Raw genomic sequence first — 14656 nt, forward strand, 5'->3', positions numbered from 1 at the left:
TCACAGCATCATTCCACTCAGTTGAGGATCTGGTTCTCTCATCCCATGGTGTCTGGCCCAACCATGATCTAGAGCCAGTTGAGGGAGCCCCAAATGCAGCTTCTGGCCACTAAGTTGAAGGGAGAGCAGGCATAGGTAGGATTTAAGGAGCTTTTTATTGTTATTCTTATACTCCTCACCTCTATCCCCAAGTGTAAGGTAGTTTTCATTAAGTTTAACTATTTGTTGAAATTAAATGAAATATTTGTACCTGGGCTTAAATTTAGGAGCACAGCTATGGAATCTGGTTTGAAATATAATGACTAAGGGGCACCTTGGTGGCTCAGTGGTTGAGTGTCTGCCTTCAGCTCAGGTTGTGATCTGGGGTCCTGGGATTGAGTCCCACATCAGGCTCCTTGCAGAGAGCCTGCTTCTTCATCTGCCTGTGTCTTTGCCTATGTCTCTGCCTCTCTCTATGTGTCTCTCATGAATAAATAGAAATCTTGAAATATAATGACTGAAAATGTCATTAAAAATGGGTTGGGGTGACTGGGTGACGGGCAATGAGGGGGGCACTTGGAGGGAGGAGCACCAGGTGTTATGCTATATGTTGGCAAATTGAACTCCAATACAAAAAATTAAAAAAAAAATAAATGAAAACCAAAAATCTCATAAAAGATGTTCTTCTGTTAAATTAGGACTTGAAAACCTAAGTATTTAAATTAACTAATGTGACATAACCAAAATCTTACCTGTGTTTTCCAATCCCTTTTATGGAAAAAATAGTTCTCAAAGAAGTTCAGCGGCTCTCTTTTCCTTAGCATTTCTAATTTCTGTATGTCTTTGAATGGCTTTCCCATCACCACCCCGTCCACATTAGGAAACAATGGAAAGACGGGTATTTTTGAATATGGGCTACCTGAAGGAGGATTGCACCCTTAAAAGATAAAAACAAAAATGGTATTATGAACAGTGTAGGAATAAATTTACATAAAAGACATGCATGCAGTGCCTGTTTTGCTCTGTGTCTAGTCTTCTCAGTGGCCATGACCCCTGTTTTCACTCTTTTGACCTCCCTCCCCATCCACAGAATCTAGGCTTCATCCAGACTCTAGGCTTCACTTGTATCAGGAGGACTCAGGTGAGGATGTAGATTTGTTTTCAAATGATATCTGTCACTCAGAATAGACTGTGGTTCTGCTTTTATAGTACTTGGCCTCTACTATTTATTTCTGACTAGTAATGTACAAATAAGTCCTTTACAACAATGGGAGAGGACAAATGGTTCTTACTCTTGAGCTCTTCAAGAAATTTAAGTAAATCCTTTTCTCTCATTATTGCAATCCGGGCAGCATTTGCAAAGGCAGCTGTGCTTGAACTTGGAGGTGTGCATATATCTAGTTTAAATCTCCTTTTTCCATAACCCGTAGTGTAGGGGCTCCACGACATTCCTGATGTGGTTTCCTGGAATTTTCTTTGGAAATAGCTAAAAAAAAAATTAATCCATAAAAGAATAAAAAGTGCTGTATAGTCCTACTGAAAAAGTGTCTGTTAGACAAAAAGAAAAAAAAAAGTCCAGTTGCAAGTTGCATGATGAATACATTTATTTTAAAGTTAATTTGCATATTTGTTCAATATTATTAAATGCTTATTTCTGTGACATTTATAGAATATCTATTAATACTTTGCACAGGCTATTTGGCTAGTTTATATTTCTAGTCTCTGGGCTTTAGTTTCCTTCCTCTGCCCCAAACTCCTCAGTCCTGTCTAGAAAAATATCTATTGATTGTGATCATTGACAAAACCTTAAGTGGTACCAGCTTGAATGCAAATATTAAACATACCTATGATTATATTACTTTATGTTGAGTTTAAAATGTAACTTTTAGTTAAAAGAAATCCTTATTGCATAGAGTTTGAAAAATAAAAGTATAAAAAAGAAAATATCACCTGTAATTTTACTATTTGGTAAATCACTACTGATTACATTTCTTTGCAGTTGTGTGTGTGTATGTGTATGAACATGTGTATAAACAGATCTAGTAGATCTATTGGTATTCATTTATGTTATAAATTCTAAAATTACATCAGGCTATGTATGCTAAAGGACTCTCATTCATAGCACAAACATCCCCAAAGGTAACATCTGATGTACAGACATGCATGCCTTAAATATTAATGGTAGATCAGATTCCTTCTTGTAGCTAGAATGGTGGATTTCCTTTGCAGCTGTGGTAGAGACCTGGCTGCTGAGAGGGAAGGACTTGTTTCTTACTGACTTGGTGTAGTGGGGCTTCAGTATGAATGTGGAAGACCTCACACTTCTCAGCATGCTGGGCAGAGGAGCATCACTTCTTAATGTCCCAGAGGACAAAATATAACACCTTGGTTTCTCATCATTATGTAGACAGGTTTTTCTTTTATAACAATGGGATCTGAGATGATGACAGGCAACTTTTTTTTCTCTTCTCTTCTCAGAAAGAGGGAAAGAACTCATTCTAAACTTTGGAACTGCAGCAGTGGTTTGGTAGATGTGCCAATAGCATTCTGATTGAAGCCTGGATTATTTATTTATTTTTTAAAAAAAGATTATTTGAGAGAGAAAGAAAGTGAGAGGAAGCACGAGTGGGGGAGGAACAGTGGGAGAGGGAGAATTCAAGCAGACTCTCTGCTGAGAGCAGAGCCCAACACAAGCCTCCATCCCATGACTCTGAGATCATGATCTGAGCCAAAATCAAGAGTTGGATGTCTAATCTACTGAGCCACCCAGGAATTCCTAGGGTTGGCTTATAATCAGATAATTCCTTCCCTGTCCTTGAAACCAACCATCCCCAGTGCTTTCACTCTTCTCTGAAAACATATTAACACTTAGTGTAATTTAATTCCTACCAGGTCCTTCAAGGTTCACCTTTTCTTTCCCTCCAAGTATCCTCTGTATACTCTACAGGTCTGAGTGTGGTTTGCAGGCCAGCAGCATCGGCAGCACTGGAGACTTGCCAGAAGTGCAAATTTTTTTTTTTAACATTTTATTTATTTATTAGACAGAGAGGACAAGCACGGCGAGCGAGTGGCAGAGGGAGGAGAAGCAGACTTCCTGCTAAATAGGAGCCCGACATGGAGCTCCATCCCAGGACCCTGGAATCATGACCTGAGCCAAAGGCAGCAGCTTAACCGAGCCAAAATAAGAAACTGACCCCTCAAAATACAAATTCTTGATCCTCACATAAATCTATTGAATCAGAAACCCTAGGATCCAGCAATGTTGAAACAATCACTCCAGATGATCTGATGTGTGCTAGAATTTGAGAACACTGCTGCAGTCTATATTCTCCCCTTCCCTGACACACTAATCTTTGCTCACCGGTTACATACCATGTTGTATTTATAACTAGTGGCTTCCTTCCCTTCTTCTTCCCTTATTTCCTTTTGCAATCTTTCTTTAATAACACAGATTTTCCTGAAATCCCTTTTGGTTCCTGGATGCCTATTCATATTTAAAAGTGAGAGTAAACATTCTTTAAGACCAATTAGAAGCTTTTTGGTATGGTGGGTTGTATTGAGTGGGAACTTCACTGTCAGCTAATTGGGTGGAGCCCAATTAAAGAGATTTAAAAAAAGATTTTATTTATTTGAGAGAGACTGAGTGAGACCAAGAGAGCTTGAGCGGGGTAAGGGGCAGAGGGAGAAGCAGACTCTCCACTGAGCGGGGAGCCTGATGCAGAAGCTTGATCCTGAGACTCCCAAGATCATGACCTGAGCAGAAGGCAGAGGCTTAACAGACTGAGCCACCCAGATGCCCTTAAGAGGCCTTTTAATTGTGATTATCCATGGGTTTTGCTCTCTTGGCTAGTCAGTTACCCTGGTGAGGGATTGTCTGATATTTTAATTGAGTGGTATGAATCTAGCTGTCAGCACATTGGGACCTAGGGAAGGGGAAGGTGACTGGTGGGGCGGGGGGCCTCATCATTCAATAAGTGGACTTTCACATAATTCTGGGTTTCCACTCTGATACCTTCATACTTAGTTATGTCTGATATCCCCGAGTCCAAACAATACTTCTGGTATATCTTCTTCAGAAAGGTAATTGTCAGGGCAGTCCCTTGGTTGTGTGGGGTTAGGGAAAAGAATCTAAGGGTCAACCTGCTTCTCATGTTACTTTTAACCAGTCTTTCTGTTTCAGGATTCTCCTGCTCCCTACTTTCAGAGGTTGTTGGTGCCTCAGTTCCTGAGCCTGTCAGGTGTTCTATGATGAGAACTGGCTTCTTGACCTTCTCCACAGCAGGTGTTCAGGTGTCAACTTGTTCTGAGTTTACCAGCGGGTAAACAGTCATCCATTTCCTTTCAGTTTCCCAAATTATGTTGATATCTCTTGTCCAGTGTTTTCCCTTTTTTTGTGGGTTTATGCCCTCTAAAATTCTTTTTTTTTTTTAAAGTTTATTTTCTTGAAGATTTTACTGAGAGAGAGAGAGAGAGAGAGAGAGCAAGCAGGGGGAGGGGCAAAGGGAGAGGGATAAGCAGATTCCCCAATGAGTAGGGAGCCCAACCTGAGGCTCCATCCCAGGACCCTGGGGTCATGACCTGAGCTGAAGGGAGACACTTAGCTAATTGAGCCACCCAGGTGCCCCTCCCTTATGATTTCTTAACTACCATCTTAACTGTCAGATCTAACTCTACCCATTTAGTTCTGACTTCATCTGGCCTCACTTTAGCATTTAATACTGGGGGAAAGTCTATCCTGGTTTGGATTTCTCTGTGGCTCTGGCTTCTTTGACTTCACACTGTCATGGTTCCCTTCATGATGACTAATGTTTTGACTCATATTTCGTTTGCTGACTTCTCTTTTTCTTTCCATTCCATAAGTATGGGAATTGCTCATGGTTCTGTCCTCAGTCCTTTGCTTTTTTCCTCACCCCCTCCCCACCATGGGGATAGAGAGAAGTGCACAGTTAAGAGGTAGGTTTAGGAGGTCAAATAGGATTTCATGATTGGTTGGATGTGGGGATTGACAGAGCAGCAGCAGCAGCTGAGGAGGATGCTGGGTCTTTGGCAATTGGATAAACACAGTGAGACAGTGGAGTCACTCACTGACATTTGAAAGCCAAGTGGAAGAACTAGTAGAAGTGGGGTTGGGTGAGGGAGATGAATTAGGTTTTGACATTTTGAGTTTGAGGTACCTATGGGACTGCCCAGTAAGCAGATGGAACCCTAGAGAGGGATCTGGGCTAGGTATACAGCCTGATCTTCTCTACGCCATGTTCTCCTTGCCTGTCAAATGGGTGTTGGAGCCTACCTCACATGGTTGAAGTAGTGATTAAATGAGGTCATTCAACAGAGGGCTATTGAGTGTAAATAATTTTTTCTAGACACTAAGGATATAACAGTGAATAAAACAGACAAAAATAATCCCTGTTCTCATGGAGAGCAGCATGAGAAAATACATAACAAAATAAATAAGTAAATTATATACTATACTAGAAGGTGATAGTGTGAAAAAAAGAGAAAGGGAGACAGGGAGTGGTAGGAGGGCTGAATTTTAGATGGGGGGACAGAGAAGTCCCTACTATATGACAGTATTTGAACAAAGACCTGGAGGTGGGGAGATAGTGACTCATGTGGATATCTGGGCAAAGAGCATTCCAGATAGGGGGATCAGCAAGTGCAAAAGCCTGGAGGTGGGAGCATGTCTGGTCTATTTGAGACAGCAAGGAGGCCAGCATGGGTTGAACAGAGTAACAGGAGATGAAGTCAAAGAGTTCAGAGGTGAGTGCAGATAATCTAGAGGGCCAGTAAGTCATGTAGAGTGTGAGGCTTGTACTCTGAGGGGAATGGAGAGTTTTGAAGGTTTTGAGCAGAGAAGCAACATGATCTGATAATGTTTTAAAAGGATCATTTGTAAAAAAAAAAAAAAAGAAAAAAGGACCATTTGTTGCTGTATGTGTCAAGACATCAGGTAGGCAGAGGGCGTGCTGAGAATAGATGGTGGAGTGGGCAAGTCATGGAGGTGGGGAGGAGACAGTAATCCACAAAAAAGCTAATGCATGTAAAGTGCACACTCAGCATGCTATGCTCAATAAATGCTATAATCAACTATGGGCATACCTATAAAAATCTAGGATTAACCAACTCAAGATCAGCTTTCTCAGGAATGAATGATTCTTTGCCACTCATTTGACAATTAATTATGTGTTATATTTTGTGTCACTTCACATCTGCATATTTAGTTATCTACATACTTATGGCTTTTCTCTCAATTTATATTTTAAGTTCCTTACATGCAAATGCTATGTATTAAACACTTGATTTCCTTAGAAACCAGGTTTATGATAAGTAACAGCCAAAATCTTTGTCATAATAAAAACACTAGCTAAGATTTCCTGAGCACTACTGGGTGTGAAAGGCAGTCTAGGGGAATGGATAAGAGCATGGGTTCTAGAATTAGACTGTGCTAAAATCCAGGCACCATTGCTCCTTGGGCAAGTTACTTAACTACCTGTACTTCAGGTTTTTCATTTTAAAATGAGGATAATAGTATCCATTAAGGAGGTGAGGATTAAAATAAATAATATATATGTTCTATGACTATTCTAGCTACCTCCACAAAATAATAATATTTATTGAGCTCTAGGAATATTTATTGAACCACTTCACCTGCATTATCACATATCCCCACAACTGTCCTATAAAGTAGGTATTTTTAGTTTTATTATTGTAAGGTAGGTATTATTATTGTTGTTTCCATTTTATAGGTGAGGAAACCAAGGCTGAGAAGTTAAGCAATGTGCCAAATTTGTGTACCAATAGCAGGCATTTAATAAATGCCTTTGAATCGGAATAAAGAGTAGAATTTTATGTACCCTTTGATTCTATATCTGACAGATATAGGATAGCATAGAGAGATTACCCATTGAAGATTCTGAAAACATTCTGTATTTTTAAGTCTAAGAGGGAAAGCAGGATGCTTTGAAAGAGTATGAGCTAAAAGGACTGATAACAGCAATATTAAATATCTATAATACAATGATGAAAATAGATTGAGGAAATTTATCTTTAGTGGTATTTACTGGAATAAAGCACATTTGGGTGTGAGAATGTTTCCTCATCCTCTATTTGCAAGTCCAGTTCTGGCTCAGCTACAATCCAAAGGCTACTTTGGGAGGTCTGGAATCGCTCTACATTAATCCAGAGTCAAAAGATCTCTTGGGAGCCCCTGGTAGTTCCAGCATGAATGGGAACATCTTCCAAACTAGATTTCCAAGGCCACCCAAAGTCATCCCTGGAAAAGTCTTACTCTTCTTGGATTCTATAGCCTAGGGTAGGAGAGTCTGAACTTTTTTGGCCATCTTATGCCTTCAGTAGGCCCTGAGATGGTCTGAGGTCCATCTTGTGATTTCGGAGTTAGTAGAGTGGGGATGAAGGAATAGGTCTCATGTGGCATGTGAGCATTGCCACAGACCCCTTCTCCTTTGTTTTGGAGCATACCCTGTGGACTAGGATGTTAATCAGATGTGACTGCTTTGTAAATATCTTCATAAGTGCTTCTATGAAGGCTGATTTTATCCTTCTTTGCCACTTACCTTACTATTTCCATTATAGCCTTTCTTGGTAAAGCTGAAGTCTCTACAAGCTTTGATAGTATTTCAAACAACAGGATCCCTGGGTTGCCAGCTAAATCTAAACATTTCTCCTTTTCTGGAACTATGAAGGGGAAAAAATTCAAAATGCCTTCTGAAAAAATATCTATCCAAAGAAGTAATAAGCCTTTTACAGTCTTTTTATTTTATTTACAATATTAATACTAATCCAGGTACTAGAAAATTATAGAAAAACATTCAAAATCCATTTCATTTGGTAGAAAGGTCATTTTGATTACTGAATAGACTGATTAATCATTAAAAAATACTTTAGTTCCATGACTTCTAAATAAATATTGACTTATAAGTTAATACATTTAACATAAACACGACTTATGCATTAAGGACTATTGTCTTGTTCTTCTGGGTAAAGGAATTGCTGATAAACATATCTCAGGCTTGCAGGCAAACCCTCATTATTACAGTAGTACTTGAAGCAGTAGCTTCTGCCTCTTTTAAGGACAGTTCACTGCCTATGAATGAATGTATTTTCAAAACCATATACAGTATTTGGAATTTGGAATATATTTATCCTAGAAAACATGACACAAATTGTAGTTAGTTTTCCCATGCAGACTGTTAAACTCATAAACAAATCCTCAGAGGACTAATAACAGTATGTTAAGGACACCTCCACCTCATTTATGACCTTGTGTGAGAATATGCTCTTTAACCTCCAGCTGACTCTCCAGTCCTTGTACTGAGGGCGGACTTCATCAGGATAAGGAGGATATTTTTGGAATAGTGAATGGTCTATACCCCAAATTTGCATGAGAGAGAGCATTTTTCTTTTTCTAAAAAAAAAAAAAAAAATCATTTGTAAAGAGAGTACCTCCCAAAGTGGCACATGCATTTGGTAAAGAATATTATAAAAGGTGACTGAATTTTTCTACACTATTCTAAGTGTTTGCATTGGAGGGCAAAAAGCAGTGTCTCCTGCAGAAGGACTTGACACATTTAAGTTAGAATTCTAAACTTGTATCAATTTGCTTAGCAAATATTGTTTTGGAGAAGCAGTAAGACAGTAAATCTCATCCCAGAATATGCCTTCCTCACTTGTCTCCTGATCTGAGGCCTAAATGAATAATGGTTACTATGCAGTGAATTGCAGCCACCCAACCACCATCTGTTCAGTAATATCTCTACTTACCCACAGCTTTAAGGAAGAGGTTCTTATCTGTTAGCACCTTTATAAAGTCTGAGAAATTCACCTTCCCATCTCCTGCAACAGAAATCTAAGGCTCAGAACAAGGACATAAGATGCATTTCAGTAATCAAATTATATATTAAAGAAAAAATAAAAACACCTTGGACTATTCAATAGTTAAAATCAGACAGCATGTTAAAGCTGGAGACTTGCAGGATGCCTGGGTGGCTCAGTGGTTGAGCGTCTGTCTGCCTTTGGCTCAGGGAGTGATCCTGGGGTCCTGGGATGGAGTTCCGTATAGGGCTCCCTGCAGGGAGCCTGCCTCTCCCTCTGCTTATATCTCTGCCTCTCTCTCTGTGTCTCTCATGAATGAATGAATAAATAAAATCTTAAAAAAAAAAAAAAAGCTGGAGACTTGCTCAGGGGAGAATTGGTCTTGAAGTGGTTTTAGCACCAGAATTTGAATGACCCACAGCCACCAGAAGCAATGGTGGGAGTATAAACGTCAAACTAGGGGGTTTCAGCCCCTGCAGTCCTATCTACTCACTCCTTTCCTAGAGACTTGCCATTTTTTCAAGGAATCCATTCCAGCTTTCCCACACCATACCCACCTCTGATTATTTCTTTTTTTTTTTTTTTTAAAGATTTTATTTATTTATTCATGAGAGACACACACAGAGAGAGGCAGAGATATAGGCACAGGGAGAAGCAGGCTCCATGCAGGGAGCCTGATGCAGGACTCGATCCTGGGACTTCAGGATCACACCCTGGGCCGAAGGCAGGCACTAAACCGCTGAGCCACCCAGGGATCCCCTGATGTTTCTATTATTATAACACCCCAAAATTGTACCCACTCTCCTCTAATGTATAGGCTAGTGCTATTAGAGGCATGTGTGTGTGTTTTGATGCAAGAACAGGAAAATTGGGCAGAGTTAGTAGAAACAAGTGACACCTTAATTAACTGGTGACATTGATTCATAGGTGGAACTTATGCTACTTTAATGAGGCACTGGTAGTTTGGTGGGGAGAGGTGAAAGGAGATAATGCACTGAATATATATTCCATACAACATATCAGCTTGGGCTGTAATCACTAGTCAGTATATTCATTTTTTTTTTTTTTTTTTTTTTTTTTTAGTCAGTATATTCAAAGGAAGTATCTCAAAGCTTTAAAAATATAAACAAGGGATCCCTGGGTGGCTCAGCAGTTTGGTGCCTGCCTTCAGCCCAGGGTGTGATCCTGGAGTCCCAGGATCAAGTCCCATGTCGGGTTCCCTGCATGGGGCCTGCTTCTCCCTCTGCCTCTCTCTCTCTCTCTCTCTGTGTCTCATGAGTAAATAAATAAAATCTTTAAAAAAATAAAAATATAATTTAGGTGGCATCTAAGGATCGAAGGAAAATTTGTACTATATGATTCAAATGGAAACAAGGGGCTTAGAGTTTCTTGGTAACATGTCAGTTTTGAAATTCTCAATGCCTTTATATCTGTTATTTCAACGCACCCTTGGAAATGTACGTCATGACAGGTAATCTGAATTTAATATGAATGTGACAGTCACTTTTAGTTTCCACACAGGGTTTTTCAAAGAATAGTCCATTTTGTAGCATTACTTTGATTTTTTCTGCATTACTTTGATTTTGTGACTTGTACATATACCTTACTGATACCCTCAAAGGGAAACACATATATGTACCTTTGATAATAAATGAGATTTCTTATGAAAGAAAAAATATGTTTATAAAAACCTTTTATGAGAAAAATAATCATAAGTCAAATACTCACGATCAATATCAGCACACCTTAATTCATTATAGACATCACGCTTGGTTAGATTCATTCCCAACTTAGCTAAAGTGCACATCATTCCATGTAAATCAATACAGCCAGTTTTATCCTTGTTAAAGAAGTTGTAGGCATCTTGGAAGGCTGAGGAAATGTAATTAAGTTAGGCAGTTATTCAAGAATAAGTACATATTCTGGTAACTAGGACAGACTATATGGTTGACTGGAGATCATGTTCTGGAAAAGTATTGAGAGAAAAATGCGTACTTAACAGACATTTTTATTTTTATTTATTTTTTATTTTTTAAATTTTTATTTATTTATGATAGTCACACACACAGAGAGAGAGAGAGAGAGAGAGAGGCAGAGAGGCAGAGAGGCAGAGACACAGGCAGAGAGAGAAGCAGGCTCCATGCACCGGGAGCCTGATGTGGGATTCGATCCCGGGTCTCCAGGATCACGCCCTGGGCCAAAGGCAGGCGCTAAACCGCTGCACCACCCAGGGATCCCAACAGACATTTTTAAAAAAAGATTTTATTTATTTATTTGAAAGAGAGAGAGTGTGCATGTGTGTGCGTTAGCAGGGGGCCAGAGGGAGAGGGAGAACAGGCTCCCCCATGAGCAGGGAGCCCCATATAGGGCTCTATCCCAGGACTCTGAGGATCATGACCTCAGCCAAAGGCAGACACTTAAACAACTGAGCCACCCAGGCACCCCTTAATAGATATCTCATATAAAGGACAGCATCCTTCCAAGAGATTTGAACTAGAATAAACTACTTGGTGGAAAACCAAATATATTGCTAAAATGGCCTTTGAAAGCTGTCCACACCTTAATTCTTGGAACCTGTGAATGTATTACTTATAGGACAAAAGGGACTTTGCAGATATAATTAAGATAAATCATCCTGGATTACTGAGTGGGCCCAATCTAATCACAGGGTCCCTTAGGCAGCTAGAAGCAAGAGAGATGTGAGAAGGACTGGACTCTGTTGCTGGCTTGAAGATGGAAGGGGCACAGTGATGTGACACACAGAGAGCCAGAGCCTTAAGGAGTGAGAGAGTCTCTTGGCTGATAGCCAGTAAGGAAGTGGCACTTCAGCCCTAGAATTACAAGGAACTAGGTTCCGCCAAGAACCTGAATAAGCTTGAAAGCAGATTTTTCTTCAGAGCCTCTTGATAAGAAATCAGGCTGGCCAGCTCCTTCATTCTGACCTTGCAAGACCCAGAAAAGGGGAACTAGCCGAGCTGGACTTCTGGCCCACAGAACTGTGAGATAATGAATTTGTGTTGTTTTAAGTTGCTAAGTTTGTAGCAATTTGTTGTGGCAGCAACAGAAAATGGAGGCACCAAAATGGACCCAAATTATATGTATGTGAATGTGTTGAATAGATTCAAAAGTTTTTTTCAAAGACATACTCAGGGCATTAAATGGAACCAAAGTTAGACATGTATTTTCTAAAATTAGTGAATGAAGAAATTAACCCAGAATAAAGTATATCTCAAATGGCACCAGAATAAAACTTATTTCATATCACATTCAAGTGTTAGCATCTGTATGTATGAGAGTGATTCATCTTGTGGAGATATAATGATACCTGCCTTAAAATTGTGTGAGTAGGTAACATTTTTCTCCCTTGGTTGAAGGAAGGCTTCTCTAGGGCTGGAGTCATCTCTAACTTGTTTCTAATTTCTCCCAGTATTTCTAGCATGTCAGTAGGCATGTGCCAGGTGCTGCTTCAGGTGCTTAGGGTACATTAGTGCCCTAATGTGCCAGGTGCTGCTTCAGGTGCTTAGGGTACATTAGTGCCCTAAACAGACAGAGATCTCTGCCCTTCTATAAATGAAATGAATAGGTAAGTTGGATAGCACGTTAGAAGGTTAGAAGATGGTGACGCCTGGGTGGCTCAGTGGTTGAGCATCTGCCTTTGGCTCAGGGTGTGATCCTGGAGTCCTGGGATTGAGTCCCACATCGGGCTCCCTGCATGGAGCCTGCTTCTTCCTTTGCCTATGTCTCTGCCTCTCTCTCTCTCTCTCTCTCTCTGTGTGTCTCTCATGAAAAAATAAAATCTTTTTAAAAAGAAGGTTAGAAGATGTTAAGTGCTCTGGAAAAAAGAAAAAATAATGCAGGTCGAGGGGCTTGGCGGTTCCAGGGGTTGAGGGGTAAGTTGCTTGTATTAAATAGGTGAGATCTGAGCAAAGACTTGATGGGGGTGAGGGAGTGGATATCTGGGAGAAGAGAGGACCAGACAGAGGGAAGAGCAAGAGCAAAGGCACAAAGGGGAATGGGCCTGATATGTTCCAGGGACAGCAAAAGGCTAGTGTGGCTGGAGCAGAGTGAGCAACAGGAGAGGAGTTGGAGAGGTCAGAAAGATGTGTGTGTGTGTTTGTGTGTGTGCGTGTGTGTGCATGCACAGTAACGTTTTTACAATTTTATTTATTTTTTATTTTATTTTAGATTGGTTTTAGATATAGTTGCAAATTTTATTTTTGGATTGGTTTTAGATATAATTGCAAAGATAGCCCAGAGAATTCCTGTAGATCCCTCACCCAGTTTCCCCTAATGTTAGCATCTTAGAGTACTCTGATTCAATTTGTCACATCTAAGAAGCCAACAGTGGTTTAGTGCTATTAACTAAACTTTTTTTTTTTAATATTTTATTTATTTATTCATGAGAGACAGAGAGAGAGAAAGAGAGAGGCAGAGGGAGAAGCAGGCTCCATGCAGGGAGCCCGACATGGGACTCGATCCCAGGTCTCCAGGATCAGGCTCTGGGCCAAAGGCAGGCACTAAACCGCTGAGCCACCAGGGCTGCCCCTATTAACTAAACTTTAGATATTAATCAGATTTCTTTAGTTTTTCCCTAAGGCCATTTTTCTTTTCCAGGATATTACATTTAGTTGTTTTATCTTTTTAGCCTCTTTTCTGTAACAGCTTCTCAGGCTTTCCTTGTTTTGGAAGACCTTAACAGTTTTGAGGAATATTGTTCAGGTATTTTGTGGAAGTCCCTCAGTTTGGGGTTTTCTAATGTTTTTCTCATGGTTTGCTTGAGATGAGGGATTTTTAGAAAGAAGACCAAAGTGAAGTGCTATTCTCATCAGTATATTAAGGTTATGTATTATCAATATGACTTATCACTGATATTTATCTTGATTCCTTGGCTGAGGGAGTGTCTGTTGGGGTCTTCCACTATAAAATTACTTCCCTCCTTTTCATATTTTACTCTTTGGAGTAAGTCACTAAAGGAAGTCCAGACTCAAGGGACCGAGAGCTGGGGACAGGAGATCTAAGTTCTACCTCCTGGAGGAGGTAATATCTACATTCATTATTTGGAATTCTTTTGTTTATTTTTTTAAGATTTTATTTATTTATTTATTCATGAGAGAGAGAGAGAGAGAGAGAGAGGCAGAGACACAGGCAGAGGGAGAAGCAGGCTCCATGCCAGAAGCCCGACGTGGGACTCGATCCTGGGACTCCAGGATCACACCCTGGGCCAAAGGCAGGTGCTGAACCGCTGAGCCACTCAGGGATCCCCTGGAATTCTTTTGTAAGAGAGATTATCTCTTTTCCATTAAAAAATTCAGTCTCCATTCTGTCAGGAGTGACTTGCAGGTATTTATTTTATACTTTTAGTTATAATCCAATACTATTTTATTTTTGTTGCCCAAATTGCTCCAGCCTTAACCACTGTGAACCCCCTTTGAGGTTGGCCTCTGCATCCCTTTGAAAAGCTCCTGTGTCCTTTTTTTTTTTTTTTAAGATTTTATTTATTCATGAGAGACAGAGAGAGAGAGAGAGAGAGAGAGAGAGAGAGAGAGAGGCAGAGACACAGGCAGAGAGGGAGAAGCAGGCTCCATGCAGGGAACCCGATGGGAACCGATCCCAGGACTCCAGGATCACGCCCGGGGCCAAAGGCAGGCACTAAACCGCTGAGCCACCCAGGGATCCCATCCTTTTGTTTTTTGAGAACTTCCTTACTTTGTCATTGTAAGATGTTGCAGGTTTGTCTTGTATATTCCCTACCCAGGCACTAGAATCAACCATTTATCCAAGCAACTCTGCTTCTTTTATAGGAAAAGGGCATTTAAATTTCTGGGTGGTGGGTATGCTTGTTGCT

The 14656-nt window shown here is 40.2% G+C and overlaps 1 protein-coding gene across 8 annotated transcripts in view; it reads right to left on the reverse strand.

Moving 5' to 3' along the window:
• The window catches only part of EFCAB3 (EF-hand calcium binding domain 3), a 60550-nt gene that overhangs the window by 9411 nt on the left and 36483 nt on the right, over nucleotides 1-14656 (reverse strand). For all 8 annotated transcript variants that reach the window (XM_072781349.1, XM_072781348.1, XM_072781347.1 and 5 more), the window contains 5 exons: nucleotides 10540-10683; nucleotides 8761-8832; nucleotides 7554-7674; nucleotides 1272-1465; nucleotides 732-916 (listed from right to left, as the gene is read on the reverse strand). In XM_072781349.1, coding sequence (XP_072637450.1) covers nucleotides 732-916; nucleotides 1272-1465; nucleotides 7554-7674; nucleotides 8761-8832; nucleotides 10540-10683 — 716 coding nt within the window. The remainder of the gene's footprint in view (nucleotides 1-731; nucleotides 917-1271; nucleotides 1466-7553; nucleotides 7675-8760; nucleotides 8833-10539; nucleotides 10684-14656) is intronic.

The sequence above is a fragment of the Canis lupus genome, chromosome 16 (genome assembly GCF_048164855.1).
Source record: "Canis lupus baileyi chromosome 16, mCanLup2.hap1, whole genome shotgun sequence".
NCBI lineage: Eukaryota > Metazoa > Chordata > Mammalia > Carnivora > Canidae > Canis > Canis lupus.